The 23472-nt window shown below is 35.1% G+C and overlaps 1 protein-coding gene across 1 annotated transcript in view; it reads right to left on the bottom strand.

The window, feature by feature from the left end:
- Positions 1 to 23472, bottom strand: part of CPS1 (carbamoyl-phosphate synthase 1) — a 129049-nt gene that overhangs the window by 38152 nt on the left and 67425 nt on the right. The window contains 3 exon segments of the mRNA XM_005672159.3: positions 809 to 950; positions 19557 to 19675; positions 23108 to 23284. Of these exon segments, the coding sequence (XP_005672216.2) occupies positions 809 to 950; positions 19557 to 19675; positions 23108 to 23284 (438 nt within the window).

Here is a 23472-nt window from a genome sequence, read left to right as displayed (position 1 = left end):
ATCAATTTAGCTCTCCAGGGCCAGGAGCTCAGCTTAGTGAGCAAGAATTCAGGGCCAACAGGGCAAGCTAATGTAAGGCAGGTGAGAAAGAAGAAAGAGAATAATTGCTGAGTAGAAAATATTCAGCATCAAGCCTGAGACCTAAGGGTATGCGTGTGCCCCCTGAGCACATGGGGAAAAGTCAATGATTTTAAAGGACAAAAACCAGTTGGTGGTACTTTAAGCCAAAGCAGCTCTTCTAGTAAAGGTGTGCTAAAAAAAAAAAAAAAAATCACAATGGTACACCTATGAAAGTTCTTGTGTGATTGTCATGAATACTAGATGAACTCATTATGTCCAACCCTATCACAATGAATACTAAATGAACCATAATGATGGCACACTTAAAATAAAGTATTACCCTGTAAAAAGTTAGTGCTGAAAGAGATAACTATTCTTTTCAAGAGGGTCAGCCACTACGCTAGGGCATTTCAAATCCTTATATTACACTAAGGATGTCTCTCACTACAGATGTATTTTCACATGGGTCAAAGTAGAGGAGAAGTCATTTTGATTTTTTTTTTTCATTTAGGCCAAGAAAATTATGTTTTCACTCTTCCCTTGATATCCTAAGTGCTCCTTCATCCTTTCCCTTTTAAGCATAAATCAATCCTTTGCTGAATAAAAAAGGTGATGTCATGGGCATCAATTGGACAAGGAAAATCACTTTCAAATTCCATTCTTTTTTATTGAAAATGACTCTATGTGTTGTGCCTACATTTTACCTGAGGAATCCTGGGAAGAAAGAAAACCTCCTTTACTTCTTTACCTGTTTAACCCAGGGATGAATGTTCTTCTTTAACCTCAGTTCCCTTGTCTGGGCCTCAGTCAATCTGAGGCATTTTGAAATCTGCTTGTCTGAGAACCCAATCTCCTTTGCCTTTTTCAGGGTTTCTTCTGTAATGGACTCACTAGGATTTAATGAAAGAGAGAGATACAAGTTTAGACCAAACACAGTAAGAAACAGTGAACTATTTCAAAGTCACTAAAGGCTCTTTATTTTCCAACCTCAACATACTTAGGTCTCCTGTCTTAAAAATACACAAATAACCCATAATCCATTAAATCTTCTAGACTCTACAAAGTCTACCGTATTTGAAATGTGACTTTCTCAAACATACGGTTTCCCACTTCCACACTCCATGTACCCTCTTCTCTTATTTTCTAAAAAGTGGCTTCTGTACCAACTGTCCTAATGAATTTGCTCTTTCAAAAATTCTCAGGACCCCTTAAATCCAGAAGCTCTTTCTCAATTTTTATCCTTTCAACCTGTCATCATATGACCCTTCTGATGTTGCATTCTTTAAAAAGATATTTTCTGCTGGCTTCTAGTAAGTTGCTTCTCATCTTACTTTATTAAAATTTACTGCTTTTTCTCCAAGGCTCTATCCTGTTACCTGCTTACATCTGGCTACTTTCTCTCCCTTCCTAAATTTTGCCACTGTTACTGGCTCCAGTAGGATAACTAGTCGATGATTTCCAAATCCACAGCTCCTTCTCCAGTATCAGACCTGTGCTCCAGATCTTTATGAGCTTTGAGAATCCACAGCTCCTTCTCCAGTATCAGACCTGTGCTCCAGATCTTTATGAGCTTTGAGAATCCACAGCTCCTTCTCCAGTATCAGACCTGTGCTCCAGATCTTTATGAGCTTTGAGAATCCACAGCTCCTTCTCCAGTATCAGACCTGTGCTCCAGATTTTTATGAGCTTTGAGAATTTCTTGACCTAGGCATCCCCAACATTGCATCAGACTGGATCTCCTCCCCATTAACTGTCTCTATATACTAATGTCACAGATCTGCCTGTGTGGAGAGGATAGTTTTGTGGTGTTATAATTATTTTACACTGAAGCCAGACTTGTCTCCTCACTTTCACCATGCTCATTTCCATAGTGTAGACAGCATTCATGTTATTTCTCTCACCTGTGATGTCTTTGACATTCCTGTTACCTACTCAGCTTCTCTCCGACTCCCAGCCATGCTTCATAGATACCTAAAGTCAAGGTTATCCTTGAAGTCTTCTCACTCTGCCCTACCTCACATGGATCTTCCTGGGCTCTTAACTGACTCTTTTGCTTGGAGCCCAGAGCATAGCTGAAACCATACTTTAAGCATGTAATTATCTCCTGATATTTTCAATGTTTCTAAGCTTTTATTTAACAGCCAGACTTTTTTCCTGCTACATTCAAGATCCATAAGGGCAAAGAATACATTTGGTTCATTTACTACATAATTTCCAAAGCCTAACACATTGTCTGGCTCACAGACAGCATTCAATAAATATTTATTACATGAATGAAGGAAACGGTAACTCTAGAGCTTTTTACTTTACAGAAAAGAGAGAAGTTACTGAAATCAGTTTATCACTAGAATCCAAAATGCATACAAAATAATTTGCCAAGGGACAAGGTACAGAAGAATTAAATACTGCTATAAAAGTATCTCTAACTAAATATTGTGGCCAAGCTATTTCAAGTCAATACAATAAAATTCAGTTATAACAGTTTGATGGTCAATACAATGAAATTAAAATATAATAGGGTATTCTCAGAAGATTATAATAATAAATAAAATATTTTCATTGAAATTCTGCTAACAGAAGGTACTTGAGTCTACTGCATTTTGTTCATTCTATCCTTCAATCTGCTTAATTTAATTAATTCAAATTCTGAGTTTACAGAAGAGAGAATCAAGCTGGTATATTTAATAGCTAGATCTCTGGCTTTTTGATATCATATTAGTTTGGATTTTTACAGCTACAGCTCTTTCTAGTCAATTTGCTATACCTCCTGTTTCTCAAATCTATTATTTCTCCTAATTAATTTAATTTTTTCTCTTCCATTTTGATTTCCTAATCTTCCCAAGTATATGATAAGCATTCTCCCAGAGCAACATATTTTCCTGTCAAATTCCTGAACACAGTAAGTCTGGAAGGCTTTCTTTACCCAACAGGTGGTTGCTGAGTTTCTGAGGGCTCTTGAAATACTCGAATTGATGGTATTTGCCTTTAGTTTTGCAAAAAAAGGACATGTTTGAGACAAAAGCAGAGGAAGGGTTTTTTGTTGTTGTTGCTATTTGTTTAGAAATGCACTTTTCTACACTTCCTTGCCAAGACTAGTTCCTAAACCAATTGCTTACTTGTTTATGTGCAAGTGTGTACTCAGTCTCAAAGCAGAAGTGTTTGACAAATAAACTGTTTTCCTAAATTAAGACTTTGGATGATTTTCTTTTTAAATAAACATCTTTTATCTTAAGTTTTGTGGAAGTTTTTAAATCATTTTAGTGATTACCTGTGTATGGAAAGGCTAAACATATTAATGTTTACCTGTGTATGGAAAGGCTACACATTTTCTCTGTGATCTGCAATTTTATTAAAAACATATATATGAAGCTTGAGTTAAGGTAGAGAAACACTGTACATATAGCATTGAGCCAATTCTTACTCACAGATTTATCTGCGAAAACATTTTCCCGTCATTGTGGGATGACAATAAAAGGAAAAACAAGCAAAAATAAATACATCTTCAATAAGACATTTCTTTATTATTACAGAAAACTATATGAGGCAAAAAACCTATATTATATTACTACATCAACAGCCACACTAACTAAAATGACTAAAACCTAACCCTGAACAGCAATAGTTCAGATACACAAGAAACATGCCTTGAAAAGAAGCAACACACCTTTAATTACGGCTTTGGACTAGCACAAATGCAAGTTTCCCAAGTCCAAATAGAACCAGAAGTATGTGTTTATCTTTAGCTTTTTTGGTGTGTTTTTTTTTTTTTTGAATGATTTATTTTTATTTCTTCTTATATGGAAGACTGGAGGATCAGTAAATTATTCAAAGGCTATTACATTGCTTTAAATAAAAATTATAAATAATGGTGTTAAACAAACAAAAAGAGAGAAACCATTTAGATTCCTCACATTTCTATTAGGGATGTAGTAAATTTGCATTTGTTTTGTCCACATTCAGTAATGCAGTCTTTTCTATTGCTGAAATATGCATAATTCCTCTTATTCTTTTCGATCGAAAGAGTCCACTAGAACATATAGAGACATCTCCAGAAAATACACAAAGTTCTCCTCCTCCACCCACCAAAAAAAATTAGACTCTTACCAACAAACACATTTCAAAAAGGAAAAGAAAAAGGAAAGCTGATTGATAGTATTGGCCTTATGCATACAAAAGTAAATGGAATTAATTTTTGCTCAGCTCCAGTGGCAAAAGATAGCTAAGCCTAACTCAGTCATTACTGTTCCCCACAGCATCCCCACCTCAGAGTTTTCATTATTTAAAGGATATGCTGAGAAAAGCAACAGTAACACAAAATAATGAATAATGCATGACAGAATTTCAGAATGGGGGTGAAAACTCTTTCTCCATAGGCACCCCCTCAAATCATACCAGGTGAGAGTTCCAAAACAGATGCTTCAAGCTAGACCTGCAGAGTGCATGTTTTAAGCTTACAAGCTGATTTTCAGAATATTTTCTTGGGGAACCAAAAAAACGTTTTAACTCTTGCTCAATATTCAAATAACTAAATCAATTGCATGATATGATAATTTTAAACTTCTTAAAAATCAGGGTGTATTAAATTGGAAGAGCATATGAACACATTCATGTTCATCTATCTTAACTTGAAGATATTAGGTAGGTATGTTCCTATGAAGTTCAAAGTGATTTATCTTCCATAGTATTTCTTTCATAGCCTCTCTATTAATTTCTACACTTTAGGTGTGTTCATGAATTAGTGCAAAGCACTTTGCAGTCCTCCTCACTGAGAAAACAGATGTTGATTCTGACCCACCATGGCAATTACAAAGACACAGACAAGTTAGATCCCTTCCCATATTCGGTGTGGCGCTAATTCCGTGGAGTACCCCTAACACCAACAAGTGGCTGCTTTCCACATTTCCCTCATTCACTCTCTCCGTTACTTCTCATAACAGGTTGACTGGCACATCATTACACACAGAAGAAAATTCGCTTTATTCTCTACTTGTTCTGATACAACATTTTATTTTGAATTCCGTTATAATAAAATAAAAGAAGAGGCAGTTTGAAGACACGATCCATTAGCTTTGGGCCAGTGATTTAGATAAGGTTAAACCTCTTCAGAGTCAAATACAAGATGAATAATCTTAAGTGAACATAAAGCTCATTTAACAACGTGGCGATTTAGATATATGCTCCTTATCTTTATCTGCTCATATTGGCTGCCCTCCATTCTACCTGGTTAAAAAAACTTCAATCAGAGTGAGATTTTTTTTTTTAATCAAGCTAGGTAAAAGCTTATTTTAGGGACAGGGTTATAATAATTCTGTTTTTTCAAAGGAAAATGAAAACCTTAATTTGGAACAAACTCAAAACAGAATAATTACTAAAAGAAAGAAAAATGCTGAATTTGTAATTCAAAACTGCTTTTTTGAGGCCTCAATAGGAAATTCTCCATTTATATCATATTGTAAATCAAGGGAGCATTATAGCAAGTGCAAAAATATGCTCAGCTGAATGGAGCATATTGTACTAAAGCACACAGTTTTGAAATTTGTATAATAAATATATTATCCTTCTGTTATTTGATATGTATTTGTGTGCATTAATGCATTTATGTTTATCTTTACTCCTTTGAACACCAACACGTTAAATCCATATTTCAGAACTATGTCCTTTAAAATACGCTATATATATAACTTTTCCTTTCCCTACCAGCTCTCCTTGCTTTCAGAGTGCAAGGGTACAATCTTCAAAGGTTACACTTTCATCACTGCACAATAGAATCTAAACAGTAAAACAAAGAAACACTAGATAGCTGTGAGGCTGGCCTTTCCATAATCCTGTTTCTTTCTACTTAGCCACACAAAATGACAGTCTGAAATTTTAGAGGGGGGAAAAACGTCTTAAGGACAGACAATCAGACTTTTGCACACTCTGCCATCAACCTTTAACAGCCAGACAGCATGGCTCAGCTTCCACAGTAAGTCTCGCGTGTGTTCTCCAGTTTTATAAACAACACAAGCCTCGCTCCTCTTTCTCTTCGACTTTAGATGTAGATTTTGTTGTTGTTGTTTAAAATTCTACCTTGTCATCTCTGAAACTTCCTCCACTCCCATTTAGTCTTCAATAATAAATGATAAAAGGAAATGGAATAAATTCCCCTTAATGAGGAAATTTTCACCTGGCATAGAGGAGCTGGGGAAATCTATTAACCGACTGGAGGAACGCCTGCAGCATCACAATTACCAGGGGAGCCCGCGAGCTTCACACAGTCCTCTCTTCCACTTGACTGCCTTTTATCTGATCCACCAACTCACAAGTAATACTAAACAAATTTCCCTCCAGATTGCACAAGCTCTAATGTGAAAATGAGCACTCCACTTGGCCTACAATTATGGGATGGGCTTACAATTTTATTATTATCTTCTTTTTTAAAATCCCCCAAAAGGCAGAAGCTGCGGAAAGCACTAGCCCTGATGTTCAGTAATAACACCTGCTTTAATAAAGAAAGAGAACTGAGTTAGATGTATGTGCTCTGTCCCAAGACCCCTCACCAGCCTCTCCCCTGAGTTTTGCAGGGCTTCACTGATTATTTTTGGCATTTTACAGGTTCAAGACCATACTACAATCACAATAATGCAATCAAGTGGAGAAGTTATTTGTCTTCTCATCTTTTCTTTCTGGGAGACAGGTTGCTACCTCTTCCCTTGAGAGAAATGCAAAAAGCACTTCAAAGGCAGAAGTAGCGTTTAGGAAAGCAACTAGAAAAACCCAGGTAATTGGGTAAGTGCTACTATTTTCTCTTAAATTTTCAGAGTACCATGCTTTATTTCTGTAAGCAATGAGGTCTTCGGAAGAATTAAATAAAACCTTGATCTTTATTGCTCATGTTCAGAGCAAATAATATATAGATCTGACGTTCATGTGAAACCATGCCAGTATGAAAATAATCCATCAGAACCTTGGTCCACTTAGTACTAATGCAACAATGCTATCACAGTGCAAGTGCTGATTTTCAATGGATGAAATATTCAAAACTATACCTCACTTTAAGAGCTATTAACAGCAACAACAAAATCAAAATGAAGAAGAAAACCTTATGAGAAATTGATACTGCACATATTTTTAAGTAGGCGTTTTTTTTTTCCGACTGCCCCTGTGGTGGCATATGGAAGTTCCTAGGCCAAAGACGGAATCTGAGCCGCAGCTGCGACCTGAGCCACCGCGGAGACAATGCCAGATCCTTAGCCCACTGTGCCACAGTGGGAACTCCTAAGTAGGCAATTTTTAAATTTCTGAATCCTAGTTCATTTTTTACCAATCATTAGTAACCTCAATAATCGAGAAATACTGCTATATAACTTTCAATCTCCAAGTCCATTTATATATTGTTGATTATATCATCATAATTATATTCTATGAATACCAAATAATAAAAAGGGGGAAATAACCTAATATAGGTTAGGTTAATCATCATTTTTGATCCTTAGTAAATCACATTTTGTATCTCATTGATTCTTAGTTGAAAATTCTGACTCTCTTTCTCTGTGCTTGATTTGGCAGCAATGAAAAACAAATGGAAACCACCTAATCACAGTAATAAGTTATGTCTATTAGTGTACAAAAAAAGTGTTCTGTCACACTGAAAGAGAGTATGCTTCCACCAACAAAGTAACTTTAGCCTGATCGGTTTGAGCTATACTATGGAATATTGCCTCTGTTATTTCACTTAGGAAATTTATTTATAATTTTACACATGCACAGTGTATTCTTTTTCAAAAATTAAGAGGATGTCAGCAAAATCCCAGATTTTCCCATGAACATAGGTTTGTTATATATCCAGAATTTAACTCCAGCAGATAAAAAGATATATTGTATAAGGCCTCACTTAGAAAACTGAGATTGAATGGGCATTCTTTGATGTTTTAAAATTTGTTACGTCATAAATAATTTTATTTGGAAGTTCTATATTTTAAAACTTCTCCATCGACTTTGTTTAAAGAAAGTCATGTTTCCACAGACTATTCGTCCAAATATCATATATGTTGTCCAAGCAATAAATGTATAACTTTCAATATATAACTTTCTCTGATTTCTAGAAACTATTACTATTAAATCTTGTTAATATTGTTAAAATTAATTACTTAACTGAAGCCTATCTACTTATAGATACTGCATGGGATGTTTTTCTTTGCTAAGTGTAACATACATAGGAATAACTTTTGACTATATTTTTCTAGTTCTTGAATGAAAAAACATAAGCCTTTTCTAGAAAGTGAAAAATTAAGAAGCCTTTTGTAGGAGGACATGGAAAAATTCTAGAATTAAATTCTTGACAACATGTCACACTAAATCTGTGTTAATTTGAGGATTGCCACCTATATAAAAACCAAAAATCTTTATCACTGAGGGTTTTTCAGAAGACATATAAATGCACATTAATATCCATGATAGCAAAAATTCTCATCTACTTCATATTAATGACTACATACTTGAGAACTAAATGAGCAGTTCACTCTTCAAGCTACCTAGAGCAAAGGATGGTCAATTAAACCAGTCCATCAGCTAAAGATAGGTGGTGGGTATGGCTGAGGCAGTATGTGCAAGACCAACATAGCCACGCGATGGCCATTACACCATCAGTATTTACTTAACATATGCAAATAGTTCCTAACTACCTACTTCAATCTGAGATGAGCCAATATCACTGCCTCAATCTAGTCAGGCTTCACCTCTACCGAGAAAAAAGTCTCATTAGTCGGATGCAATGATAAAAGTGTCAAGTGTTTAGCACAATGCCAAGCGGGTAGTAAGTGCTTCATAAATGCAAAACCAGAAGACGAGAAAAAAGGGAAGGAGAAGGCACAAGAGAGGAGAAGAGGAAGAGGAGGAGAAGAAGCAAGAGGAGTTCAGCAGAACAAAACTGGCAAGTCACCTAAGTGTGGCCTCGGCACCTCAGCTCTTCTAAGTCTCTTCCCTCTCTCGGTAGCGTTCCTGTACTCACACGGTGAAGTAATGAGGCCTCCAGACCTTGTACGCCTCCACAAACCATGAATAGTCTGCTGGAGAGAATGTCCACCCATGGGCGTTCACTCCACGTTGGGAGGTGTAGCTGCTGCCTTATACTAATGGGGAGAGGTCTCATGTCTACCTCATCTCCAAGGGCATTTGTGGAGTTTCTGCCCATATAAAGTCATCTCAGGTACAAATGAGCAGGTGAAAAAATGCTGGAGATCAGTGGGTGATTATCTAGCTTCTGTAATATAGCTCAGGCAGACTCTTTTGCCTAAATTTAATTTTCATTGTGCACTTCAGGAGTTTTTAATTCACATCTGCATTAACATGGGCAATAAAGCATTTGCACTTTATTTGAAGAAAAAAACATATGTACATGTATGCATGCATGCACATAGATATATATCATCTTAAAAATATGGCAAAATTTAAAAAGAACATTATTATCCTAGCTTTCCACATCCTTGAAAATTCTGCTTACGTCTTTTAAAGGTGACTTGCCAAGGTTTTCTCGCTGCCGGGCCCCCATGTTTTCCCCACAAGAGTTCTAGAGAAGGGCACATCTCTTACAATGCTTCGGCTCTAAGTGGGGTCAACAATTCAGGCAGGAAAACACGCAGCTCACAACTTGACAGCTAAGGAGGAACTGATCTCCAGCTGTCTGATTTAAAAGTCATATCTCTACAAAGAAGCTTTTGAAAAGGGTTAGTGACTAGAACTGAAGGCAGAAGCCCTAGGCTAGGTTTCTTGCTGTCCTCTGCCTGATGTGACATAAAATATGACACACACCTCTGTGTGACTCAGTTTCACCATCTATAAAAATAGAATAGTGAATATTTTCCCCTTGTATTATAATAGAAACACCCTTTAAGGTTACCAGAGAAATACAAACCTCTGTGTTATAAATATTATAATGATTTTCTTGCCTTAATCTTCTTTGCTGGTTCATTAAATCAGAGCCTTCATTACCAGCGTACATATTTATGAATATTTCTATAAAAACTTTTCTAAAAACTTGCAATTTTGAAAACTTACATAATTTTTTAAAATCAAAGCTGGGTAATTTGGGCTTGTTCTCAACAGGCAATAGAGTTTATAATGTCCATGTAAGTATTACAATGCTCCCAGTTTATATAATCTCTATTTGATAACAAAAAACAGATAAATCTTTTTTGACTAGAAAACAGTTTATTCAGAGCCTTCCTAGCTAATTAGAAAATATACAGTCACTTAAATAATGAAAACCTAGTGATGATGATTTCCTGTGTCTTCCAACACAGAGTTTATAATTTGGACTACACATTTTCCAGTTAATAATGCTGTGGGTCCCTTGAGCAACCAGGAATTGCAATGCATTTTCCTCCACTCCAATTTCCCTTCTTTGGCATGACTGGGAAATTCTGATTTTCACTTTCTCCTGAGACTATTTTTTCATTTATTTAATGGGAATACTATCATACAAATATATTGAGTTTTTACTCTATGAAAGATCAATTTCAAAGAAAATGTATAGTAAATAAAGAACTGAAGCCATTATCTGTTTCAGAACTGGCACTTACTTTAGAATGGCGAACTCTATTCTTCATTTACACAAATAAGCAAAGCTCTTAAGAAAATCTTATAATAAAAGTATTTGAAATTTTCCCTAATGGAATTTACAGTTTCATTGGAGGATGTTACTAGCATACGTGCAATAATTACTGTGACTCTGTTACATATGGAGCAAACAGGTAAATAATGTTCACTTTAATTTCTGTTCTCAGACTTAATTTCCTTATAGGAAGATACCCATTTTTTAATGAAATATAATAAAAATAATATAACAAAAATAGCAGAAATGTGACAAAATAAGAGCAAACATGATCTGTCACTTCCTAAGTAGAACTCACCCATTTGCTTCCCTTCGCATCACACATTTGGTCCTTTCCGTGCTGCGTACCTCCTGCTTTTACCTCCCCATCATCAAATTTGGTGGACTTGCTCAATTCTCTCCCTCTCTTCTCTCCCTAAACTATGACATATTGTTGAAAGTGTCTTCCTATTTTATTTATTTTTAATTCTTTCCTTGGACCCCATGGCATTAGGATATATTGAAGGAGAGATGCTGCCCTTGGATTGTGAAAGTCCTGAACCTAAATCCCGGCTTCAATGTGCGATACCCCTGAAATCTTGAAAAAGAGATTTACCTAAACCATCTGAGTCATCATTTTGTTCATAAAATACGAGTCGGGATGCATACTTACCTAAAATAACAGACACAAAGGTCTTTGAGCTTTTGTTTTCACCTCCACTGAAATTTCCTGGCCTTGTGTTTCTGCCTTTCATTGGCACCTTAAAAGCATCCTGTCTTATGTATAGCTATATATTTGCAAATTTTCAAAAATAGAAATATTCACATACAAATTTGAAAAGATTATACAAATCTTCAAAAGTAGATTATAAACTCACTGGAGGCAGCTTATTAACTAACAATATCATTTGGTCTAATAATAGCTCTTAATAAAGAGAAATATCATCAGGTAAATACATAAACTACTATGCTGAGATCACAGATATTGATATGGGATAATCTATTAAAACCTGGCTATTAATAGATACATACATACATACAAATTATGAGTAGATGTTATTTTAAATCAACTTAAGATTGTTGGAACTATCAAAGAGATAAGAATCAATAGGAAGAAAATATATATTTATTTTATGAGTGATCTGAACATAACTCTGAAAACATTTTAAGTGAAACATGCACGTTGCTCATGCCAGACTCAAGGTTTCTCTTACCCTTTCAAAATGCACAATTATTTGTCAAAACTATGAAAACATGTTTAAATAATGAATTCAATGAGGGTTCTCAGAATATTAAAGATTCGATGTAAAATCTTACTCAAGATATAGCTGATGCAATAAATAATCAGTTAAAAAAATAGCCTGTCAAATCTGAGACATCACCTAAAATATCCTATCTTATCACATGGACATAAAAACAAATTAAAAATAAAATGTATTTTTAGTATTAGTTCACAGGCATGGAAATTCCCACAGTAATACTCCTCTTTAACAGAGAAAAAAAACAAAAAACAAAAAACAAAAAAAAACCTCTTTTACATAAGATCCAATATTTAGTATTTTTGAAGAAATTTATTAGACAAATGGTTTAGGGTATAAAAACTAAAACCATAGGATGGTAATATGCAGTAATTGATAAAACTGTTTTCCTTTAGAGTCAATTACTTTACACATAATATATTGTATAGTCATCTCAGTAGCATGGCTAACTAGTAAAATAAGAGAGTACAAATTTTTAAACTAGGGTGAAAATGAGATTTAAAAATTTAGTGTGAGTTGATAGTGAAGTCAGAAGACATAGCCCATTTTCTGAAAACCAGATCAATTGGGTTCTGCTAAAATGGCCAACCATCTCTTTTATTCAAAATAACAAATACTAATAATAATAATAGGTAAATATTATCTATTCATATATCTGTGAATGTCTATAGACTGGAGTGGAGAAAATAATAAATGGCATCAAAGCATACATCAGAGCAAAGGATCATAAAAATTACAATGTGATTATATGTTATATATAATATGTTATATATAATGAAATATATATATTTCTCTAAATTGCTTCTGTACTTAGTATACTTTAAGGCTAGTTGTTTCTTTTCTTTTTCTTTTTTAGGGCCACAACCACAGCATATGGAATTTCCCAGTATAGGGATCAAATCAGAGCGATAGCTTCCAGCCACAGCCACAGCAAAATCTGATCCAAGCAGCATCTGTGACCTACGCCACAGCTCATGGCATTGCTGGATCCTTAACCCACTGAATGAGGTCAGGTATCGAATCCACATCCTCATGGATACTAGTTGGATTTGTTTCCGCTGCACCATGACTGGAACTCCAAGGCTAATTTTTTATTGTCATTTTCTTCTACCAGAAAGTATAAATTACCATTAGAAAGTAAAGTATGGACCTTCTCTGTCTTATGTCCAAATTTTAACAACTTTTAGGTGACACTTTCCCCTGAAAACTTCAATCGAATAAAGCAAAAAACATTCTTGTCTGGTTTTGCTATGCCTTGTGAGCAAGTTAAATAAAAAGTCAATAGAAACTAACATGTGTAGAAGAGGACATTCAAAGAGAATGTTCCAACTAAGGTGACACCTGCATTATTACAATCTGCTAGAAGTTTGTGGCTGCAGGGAAATGGCCAACTTTACTGAGCTCAATTTAGCACTTGAATGCCCAAGTGGAACTCACCAGGTTTGCCCTAGATTGTTTTCCTAAGCTATCGGCACACCTATGACTTTTCAGCACTCACCAATGGATGTAGTTTATCACATTGAACATAGTGATGTTCAGTAATGTTCAATATCACGTTGGACATAATGAAAATTAGGCCTTTCCAAAGTACACCTTCCTCTTTTTTCCTACATCGATAGCAATAAGTGGCAGTGAAGGGGGAAGAGAATATTGATATTATCAGAATTTAAATAGTAAAATAATAAAACAAGAGCCTATAGAATATTGGACAAAAGCAATTTCTGAGTAAACTGCATATTAATCCACAGGAAATTAAGTTTATATCAGCAATTAATAGAGAATTAAATCCAAATCTTAGCCTCAAATACTTATATGTTGTATCACAATGGTCATACCCGCTACTTTTGGACATCTAATATGGATGAAAACAGAGTCCTTTTAAACAATGAAGCATTATGTTGATAACAGAAATAGCAGCATTGTGGAAAAAAAAAAAAAAAAGAACAACCAAAACAGCAAAACGAGCAAAATGGACAGTTCCAGGAAAATTGCCCAAATTGAATGAAATGCAAAAGAACAAGCAGTCATCACAAATGGCAGAACCCTTCCATTTGGTAATTTAACATGGTATAGCACAATTAGCGGCTTTAAGCTAATCACTTGAAGGAAGAATTCAAAACTTAATTCAACTTAGTTTTAGTCAGTAAAAGAGCAGACTTGGCAGGTATGATAGAATTCTTGTCAGTCAGAAATAGCAAAAGAATCTAAAAATTAAAATAAGGAAATAAAAAAATTAAAAAGAGTTACAGGCAGAAGCTAAGGCAGATGCTCGAAGCTGGTAATTAGCACACTCATATTTTTTTTTCTTGCTTTTTCATGTTGGGTTTCTTTCTTTAAATATCATGATTGTCTTTCAATCTAAAATTGCTAATCCAACTTGATATTATAAATAAAAAAGGTTTGGGGTATAACGTGCTGAAATAGTTCTTGCTCACAAAAAACTTTACTACAGCTGACTTCTTTACTTAAGGTAAAAAGGGTTCAACTGTGATATTTTTGTACTTGCATTTTTATCTATTAATTACTACTATTGTTAAAAGCTTTATCAAATGTGCTTGTTCTGTGATGATGGGAACATCATCGTTTTATTAAATACTGTTATTATATTAGAAGTGTCTATTATATGTAGACTACTCAGATGTTATGTAAATCAGTTTTCTACCTTTCCACTTAAATACACATACATATATATATATATATGTGTGTGTGTGTGTGTGTGTGTGTATGTCTGTGTTTATATATACACATACTTACCTATACCATAAGGGTTAAATACTAAACATACTAAACTCTAGAGTCCTGCTCACATTTGATCTCAATTCTGTCACTTATTAGCATGTGATATTAAGGAAATTGCCAAATATCTCAGTGCCTCAGTTTGTTATTATCAATAAAATCAGGATAATTACAACTTCCGTAGGTTGTGGTGAGAATTCAATGACATAATATAATTAGAACATTATGTAGTCAACAAATTTGGTGATTATTATCTTACACTTGGCAGGTGTTTGACTGAATCAAAAATACATTTCTATATTAACAGAATACTAAGTCCATTCTTTTGCTGCTTTAAAGAACCAGCTATATCAAGAAAACCTAGTTGATAAAGACATTTGACCTGTTTGTTTGACTTATGGTACCTGCACTTCTGCCCTCCAATCCAGTTTTATTTACATGACCAAAATTGCATCTGTCTACACACTACTGGAGGAACAGATTACAGGTGAGTTTTTTTGTAATTTTTAATAGATCAAAATAAATATCTTTTTCTTCTAGTGAAAATAGGAGGAGCACTTGTGTGAAAGAGTCAGTGTTATGGTGAGCGAGTGTGGGGAAAATAGATATGCTACAGTCTGGATAGCTTGGTAGTAAAGACCAATGAAGAGAAGTTTTACAGATGTTGCACTTACACTGAAAATTCAGACAGGCTCAATTTTTCTTAAACTCCTTTCAAAGTGTTCTAGCAATGTGAAGTCAATAGATCAAACACAGAAATCCCAATGCATATACATAAGAGTTATTGGCATCCTCTATGATACAACTCACATCACATTGAGTAAAGAGAAACTTTTCAAAACCTAAAGAATTCCACTGTAAAAGATTATATCACCCTAGGTCGATTAATGCCACTACACCAGCTTATAAACTTGGGGAATTGCCGAGGACAGTCAACTTTCCTAGCATGCCCTTGGGCAGCAATAAACAATTTAAGAGGAAAGAAGAGAAAGTCAGTAAACTGAAGTGTAGAAGAGATTTTTTTTTTTTTTTTTTTTTTTGCTGAAGCTGTCTGAATAATGATCAGCACCTAAGTTGGTAAGAATGACTATTGCTCTGGAAGTTTCAAAAAGGTTGCCATTGCTATATTCATGTTTTAAAGATGGCAAAATGAGGAGTTCCCATTGTGGTTCAGTGGTTAACGAATCCGACTAGTATCCATGAGGATGTGGGTTTGATACCTGGTCTTGCTCAGTGGGTTAAGGATCCAGCAATGCCATGAGCTGTGGTATAGGTTACAGATGAGACTTGGATCCAGTGTTGCTGTGCCTGTGGTTAGGCCAGCAGCTACAGCTCCAATTCCACCCCTAGCCTGGGAACCTCCATATGCCACAGGTATGGCCTTAAAAAAACAAAAGACAAAAATAAAAATAAAAAATGATGACAAACTGAGCTCTGATGGAAGCAATCGCTCAGAGCTGGGATGCTGAGCTGATTATTCTAACACCCACCCATCACCCCAAAGAAGACTGGTATTTCGTACTTCACCCTCAACATGATACATGTTTATCTCCACCCTCTCAAGAAGTAAGAAAACTATCATTTCTCCTTTCTCATAGACATGTAAAACTCATCAACTATTTCCATAATGCCAACCATATTATAATCATCGTCTTGCTTTCTCTACTTCAGTCTGTGAACATTCACATATATACCTAATACGTGGAAGTCAAATTCTGGACTTCATTTCAGATGACTATAGGTAAATACAAGCAATAGACTGCCATCAATGTAAGTGATATTGTCATCTGCTGGTGAATGTGTTTATTGGATTTTTAGAAGTTTTAGCATGATTAACAACTGTAGAGTGAGAATTTTTGTTTAGTATAATGATAATGGAGTGCTATTGATCTTTTAATAAAAATGGCATTTGTATCATTAGCTATCATTTCCTTATTTAAAAAAAAAAGCTCTGGTATTAAAGCAAGTGACAATGCATCATAAAGAAATTAAAAAATGGTATATTAAAAAATATATCCACAAATGCAAATTGTGACTCTGAAAATGAGTCTTAAAATGCATACATCTAAAATCACAAAATACTCTTGATTATAACAAATAGTGTTTTCATTTTCAGGGGGAATGAAAGAAAACTTTCTTGGGCACTCATCATGTCATTTAAGCTTCCCAACAAAACCATAAAGTAGACAAAAGCAGAAAGAATGTGAGGTTGGAGAAGTGAGGGAGGTGATATACCCACGATTCTGCAGTGGGTAAGACTGTGCACCCACCCATCTGTCTGGCTACAGAGCCTGTGCTCCTTCCAATGTGCAAGGAAAGAACTAGGTGAAACTTAGCTCATGTCTAGCATTCTACACTCTATCCTCTCTTTGCGTTTCCCCTTCTCTCCTAATTAAGATCCCCACTGCCTATTCTCCCAGTGACTTACAAGAAAGTTGCAAATGGACAAGGTCATGTTGGTACCCAGAGATATGGTCAAGCAAGAGAATCTGGGGATCATCCCAAATCAGATCAAATAAATAGCTACCTCCTGGGTCTACTTTTAAAGCCAGTCTTTCCAACATGGGAGCAGTTGAGATTTTGAAAAGAAAGTGAACTACATATAAAATCAAATGAAAAAGAACAAGCTGATCTTAACTTTTCTCCAAACTGGCACTCATAACCGAGCCATAACCTGCCAGCTATTTAATAGAGAGCTGCTATTACTGTTGGAGCAGTATTGCCTTGAGGACCAAGCCCCTCTGGATATTTAGAAGCTGAGAAAAAGCAGATGTCATAATCCAAGCTAATGGTAAAGATAACAAAAATAGGGCAAACAAAACAAAACAACTCCTACACACTTACCCTTCATCAGTCACAATAGCTTTTCAACTTCAGACCTCAATGTGGCACAGAATGACTGAGATAGGTAGCTTCAGTGGCCATCTATTCTTATCGTATTTATCTAACACCTCTAAATAACAAGGATTATTGAATTTCTATGTGTGCATCTATGACACAAAAAAATGAATTAAGCAATAAAGTGTTCCTCAGATAATTATAAGTTCAGGGTTTACGTTTGCTAATAGCATGAATTCTCTGTTGAGCTCTTGAAACAAGAGGTAATTGTAAGTATAATGTTTTAAAATATTTTAAATTATTAAAAGCTTTATATAAAATTTTTTCATGTAGATCATTATGAATAACAGACAATATCTCTGTTTACAAATTACTTATGCTAGAAAATGGAGACTTTATTTTAAAATGTCAAATTATCAGCAACAAATGCAACAGAATGTGGAAGTTAGAATGATATTGTAAGTTATCTATAACAGTGAATTATTATAATAATCCTCTGAGCATCTTTTTACTATCAATAGATACGTGTTTCTGCTTAGTTAGAATTTCAACCTGCCTTCCAGTTGTAACAAAAAATGTTCAGTTAAAACACTGAATTTGTCCAAAAATCAGAATGTATATCAAGTGGAAATTTAAATCACAATAACATCTGCTGCTTTTCACCACGGGTCTCTTCCACTGCTAAATTGGCATACTGTAAGTTTCTAGCACCCTCATGTGGTTTCATTGGAGTGGTTTCATAGGCACTTGAAATCAGTTGCCTAAAACTGAAAACAGTGGAACAGACCATAATTCAACATAGACATTCTGCTAGCATCATAAACCAAGGAAGGAAACCTCAAGTCAGCAAAATTCTCAGATGAATATATAGGCTCAATTCTTAACTTCCATCTACTGTTCATTTTATGTGATCACTGCAAAGGATGACTTACAAGCAACTATAGCTAGTTTCATTTTTGGCAGGTTGGAATCCCCAGTTTTCAAAACCAAGCATTTGTTGTGGGTGATTGATGAATAGATAAAAAAGAACCTCATTTTGCTTAAAAAGAAAAGCAAGTGTTGTTATTGCCCAGTTTGTGTGCATCTTAAGTAAACACAGTAACCCCATTAAACATTACAGATGTTAAACAACTGCAAAATCCAGGCTCTGAGAGCTTCTACTATCTTCAACAACATTTTAAGCGATTAATTTTTCTACATTTTCTAAAATTATTTAAGGATAATTTATGCAGATAAAATTTCTCCCTCTCTAAACATGTGCCTAGGTTTGTAGGTGAGATTTCTTTCCAAGAGTAGTATATTTCAAAGCCCTCTTAAAGGGGAAAAGCTAAAAGGATTATACTGTCCTTCTTAAATTGGTAATACATGCTCCTATTATCAAAGAGCCATGTTTAAAACCTATCCATGATTTCATATGCCTGAGATGTCCCAACAAATACCTTCCCATGAAATATAAAAATGTAGATTTTAAAGCACTGACATTACTGGAATATTCTGAACATGAAATAAAAATTTTTTAAATAATTGGCCATGAAGGAGATAAAAATGCAAATTAGTGAGAGGTAAAGAGTCTATTAACAGAAATTTGAATGTGGCTTATTTGTATGCTGAACTAGATGTCCTGATGTTAAAAATATCAATAGAATGCAAGAAAAATGTTTGCTCATCAACATACAGCAATGTGCAGTTTGATATTAAGAGACAAACAGATTTCAGAACTTGAAAAATCTATAAAAACAGAAATGTTATTCATTTCATTATAATAAAATTTAAATCTAGGTCATCTTTGATGGTTAAATAGTACAGGAATTCATAAATGTACACCAATTTTCACAAATTCAAAAGACCTAATAAAAACATCACTATGCTTGGTGGGAAGGGGTTAGGGGTAGAAGATAATTTAAAACATTAATACATGCCTTTCAAAAGGTAAACATCTAAAAAACTGCCATTTCTTTTGGCCATGGCTATTGCATTCCAACACTGGCACCATTACTTCATTGAAGCAGAATTTTGGTCAAATGTGTAAGAGTAAGAGGAAGACAAAATTGCACAGAAGATACCTGGAGTGAATCAGAGCACTGGGGCCTTACCTGTTGAGCCCTTTTAGGGTCTTTTCCATGTTTAAAATGTCACGCATCTTATATAAAAACCACTTGTCAATGGATGTGAGCTTCATAATCTCATCAAGAGACATGTTGTCTTCCAAGGCCTGCCAAAAGGAGAAGAGATGCTGTCTTTAGCAAACATCGTATAAATGTCTTATTTGGTTGAAAACACAGCAGCCATTCTTCAACATGTTACTCAGAGAGCCTGAGGCTATAGGACTGAGGATGAAACTGATATCATGTCATTGACATTCCTCCCAATAAACCTACAAACACTGCCAACTATATCCACAAATGGCATGCACAGGAGGTGCCCTGAGTTCATCAGAGGAGTGTTTGCCCAGAAAAAAATCCCCCTAGCAGACTCTATTTCATGGCTTTTTATATGACTGTGTTACAAATAATAGTCTAAATCTGGTACATCTTTTCAGAATTAAAGAGCACCTCTTAAAACCACAATTATGCCAAATTGGTTAAGAAAATGTAGAATCAATATAACAATCATTTAACTTGTATTTTGGATAATTACCCTTTAACATATTTAGCATATTTTTATCACTTCGCTCCACATTCATACAAACCAGTCAGTGAGAATTTATGGATCATATCTAGCTTGGGGTTATTTCTCTAGAATATTTTTTCACAGAGGACTTCAAAGAAAAAATTATTTTGTATCAGTTACTGTGACTTTTGTGCTCAGACAGCCATTTTACAAAATCCTAATATATTCCAAAACAATGTAGTAATAACTTCTGTTCTGATAGGCAGCTCAGCTTTTTCCTCAAGCTTACTTTAGCAATTTCTCAAAAGTAAAATTACAACTATGGGTCATTAAGCTGAGCACAAAAGGCAGCTGAAAGAAGAGATAAACTCCCCATACCAAAACCTTCACATTCAAAAGATGCTTACTCTTATTCTTTACTATTTTTAGATATATATTTATACTCAATGAAAAAATGATAAATAATATTTCAAAACAACCTATTGTAGAGTGGAACACGATATTTTTACATCCCATTAAGAAATATGTATACCTAAGAACTGTTGTTATATTTCAACACAGGGAGCTTAATATTTTTTTTTATTTCTACTTTCAGAGAAACCATGATTATATGTGTTGAGAGACAACATAGCTCATAATTCTGTTGACTAGAATAAAATGACGTCGGTAGGAAATTTCAAAAACATGTTCATTTTATAAATCTATTTATGTCTATTTTGTTTACCGTCCAGGTTTCCAAGGACTTAATATTCTGTCCTGTTTGCCAAGTGGTTAAAGGGATAATTAACTGTTCGGCCATCAACATTCTGAGGGGGATAGAACCTTAAGTTAGTGAAACTTTTGACAGACCATAGGACATTTTCACATAACTGCACCCAGTAGTTATCTGAGGGAGGAACTAGAACCTACAGTCATTTCACTGTGAGGAAGGACAACTAGAGTCATATGCATAGTTCTGAACCAAAAGTCAGATCCTGCCTGTCTTGGGACTTCATCTTCCAGCACTGCAGCTTTACCATGTCACACAGCTGCAGTGAGTTGATAATGACCACAAACAAGTTTGAGGTTACTCTAATGTTCCCCACATCAAAAACAATGCCCTGTACTCTCCCCAAATCAAAAGAGGTGATGATCCAGTCATCCTGAAATAAGACTGCTGCAAAAATCAGACCTCAGAGCAAGTTGCCCTTTCTAAGAATCATGAAAGCCAGAGAAGATTTACTCACTCCCTTCATTCTTTTTCCCCTTCAGCCCTCCACACTCCTTACACTCTTTGTCAAAATCGCTAAGTTCCTGGTTGCTGTGGAAATGAACAGTAATGATGACCTCTAACAAACAGAAATCAGTTCCTTCTCCCGGCACTCTGGCAGGCAATAATTTATACCTCAGACACCCTGCACTTCTTGCTCACACTCTGTGCAAGAAAGAATCTCCACGCATTTCCCCTGAATTCTCATCCTTTATAAGTCTGTTAGAAAAGAATGAGAGATATGCTTGAGTTTTACAGCCTCGCTGGGAACTTGAAAATACTTCCCTTTTTCATCCACCTCAAAATGGCACAAGTATGATTACTAAACTCAAGGAAAAAAATCTATTTACTGCCCTTTGGAAAAAAATTATATGTCTACACACACACATACACACACATACGAATGTGGTAGGTTGCTTTTTAAACAAAAGACTGAAATAAGAACAATACAGAGGGTGAAAGGGTTTTCTAGAATTACCTCTCTTCACTACTGTCACTCCTGCCGCCATGGACAAATGTTAACTCTCTACTACCGTGAAATACGACATTGAAAGATGCTCACCCCAAAATAGTGGGATCTCAGACTCTTTCAGAATTTCAATGGAAATGAAATATTGGGCATTTAGAAACCATAACAGTGAAGAGAGTGTACATTCAACGTAATGAAGGAACCACACCCTGTCCTCCTTCTTCTCTCTGAAGGACTCTCTACATATGGACGTAAAAGTTGCAGGGTGTTTGAAATCACTAACAGCAGCTTTCTGTCGTTACAAGGACAAATTACAAAGTCACCTTCCCTGTTTAAAGACAATATTCATATTCTCATCAACTCATCCCACATGCTCCTGTATACACATAAAATGGCCAGCAGGGCTTTGTAGCTCCAGTGTGGCTTGATACTGTTGGAGGATTAATTCCTAAGCTTCCTCAAATGTCAAAATGCAATTCAGGGATTTCTGACCAGACAGATTCCAGCTGCCCAAGTCACCTTTTATAAAATCAGATGAGCTGAAACTTCAAAACTCTAAGTATAGTAAACATAAAAGGAGATTAATATGGCATTTAATTTGTGTTAAAGGGAACTAGTGGGTGGAAGTGAGAAATACAGGGCTTTTTTGTTCTACAAGTAAGACCAATAAAATAATTACATAGAAAAACCTATAATCATGAAAGGTATTTATAGTTTGTTGTTGTTTAAACATAGAAAAAGAAGTAAATAAAAATTATTGTAGTCTTAGGTAGCACATACTAAGTGATATTACTTTATGCATCCTCCTTTCTAAAATACAATTTTACACATTTTCAAGGAGTAAGTAATGAGAGAGATAGGAAACCACAAGTCATTATTATCAATTACTTAAAGCTATTGAAATGTATATACTAAAAGGAAGAACATTTTATCTATGTAATCATCTTTTAAAACTGCAATATGTTCTTAAGTCCAAGCTTACAGTCAAACAAAAAAGGGTAATTTTTCATTAATTATAGAATAATCTGATAAAATCCAGTTTTATGCTATTATAGAGAATTTAAATTTTTGAAAGATCCCTGAATTCAATACCAGTTTGTGATTCAGTTTTGCTTTAAAGTTCAGACTGACTATATTCTGGAAAAGAAAAGAAGAGAAGAGAAGAGAAGAGAAGAGAAAAGAAAAGAGGCAAGGAAAGGAAAGAAAGGGAAGGGAAGGGAAGGGAAGGAAAGGGAAGGAAAGGAAAGGAAAGGAAAGGAAGGAAAGGAAAGGAAAGGAAGGAAAGGGACTGTCACATATAATCTGTCACATATTACCTTGGCAATGGCATAGATACGGGTGCTGGATGGGTCAGCCAGCTCTCTTCTGAGATCAATGTTAGACGGCCACTCTTTGTTCATTGGGAGACGAGAAGTGAAGCCATCTATAGACGGGTGACACATCCGTAAAGCCTTCTGGAAACTCTCCTCAAAAGTGCGACCAATAGCCATGACCTGTAATGCGCATTAATGAGCTCATATTTAAAGCAATAATTTGTTTAATTTGTAACAAAGCTAGAAATTGAATATTTTTCAAAAAAGACTTAGAAACAAGACATCTATCCGATTGCTACTCAAATTTAGGTTATTTCTCTTCCTCTCCTTTTATCCATGGTTTTGATGTAATGTGTCTTTAGCATGTT

The sequence above is a fragment of the Sus scrofa genome, chromosome 15 (assembly GCF_000003025.6).
Source record: "Sus scrofa isolate TJ Tabasco breed Duroc chromosome 15, Sscrofa11.1, whole genome shotgun sequence".
Lineage (NCBI taxonomy): Eukaryota > Metazoa > Chordata > Mammalia > Artiodactyla > Suidae > Sus > Sus scrofa.
This window is presented reverse-complemented; position numbering and strand designations above follow the sequence as displayed.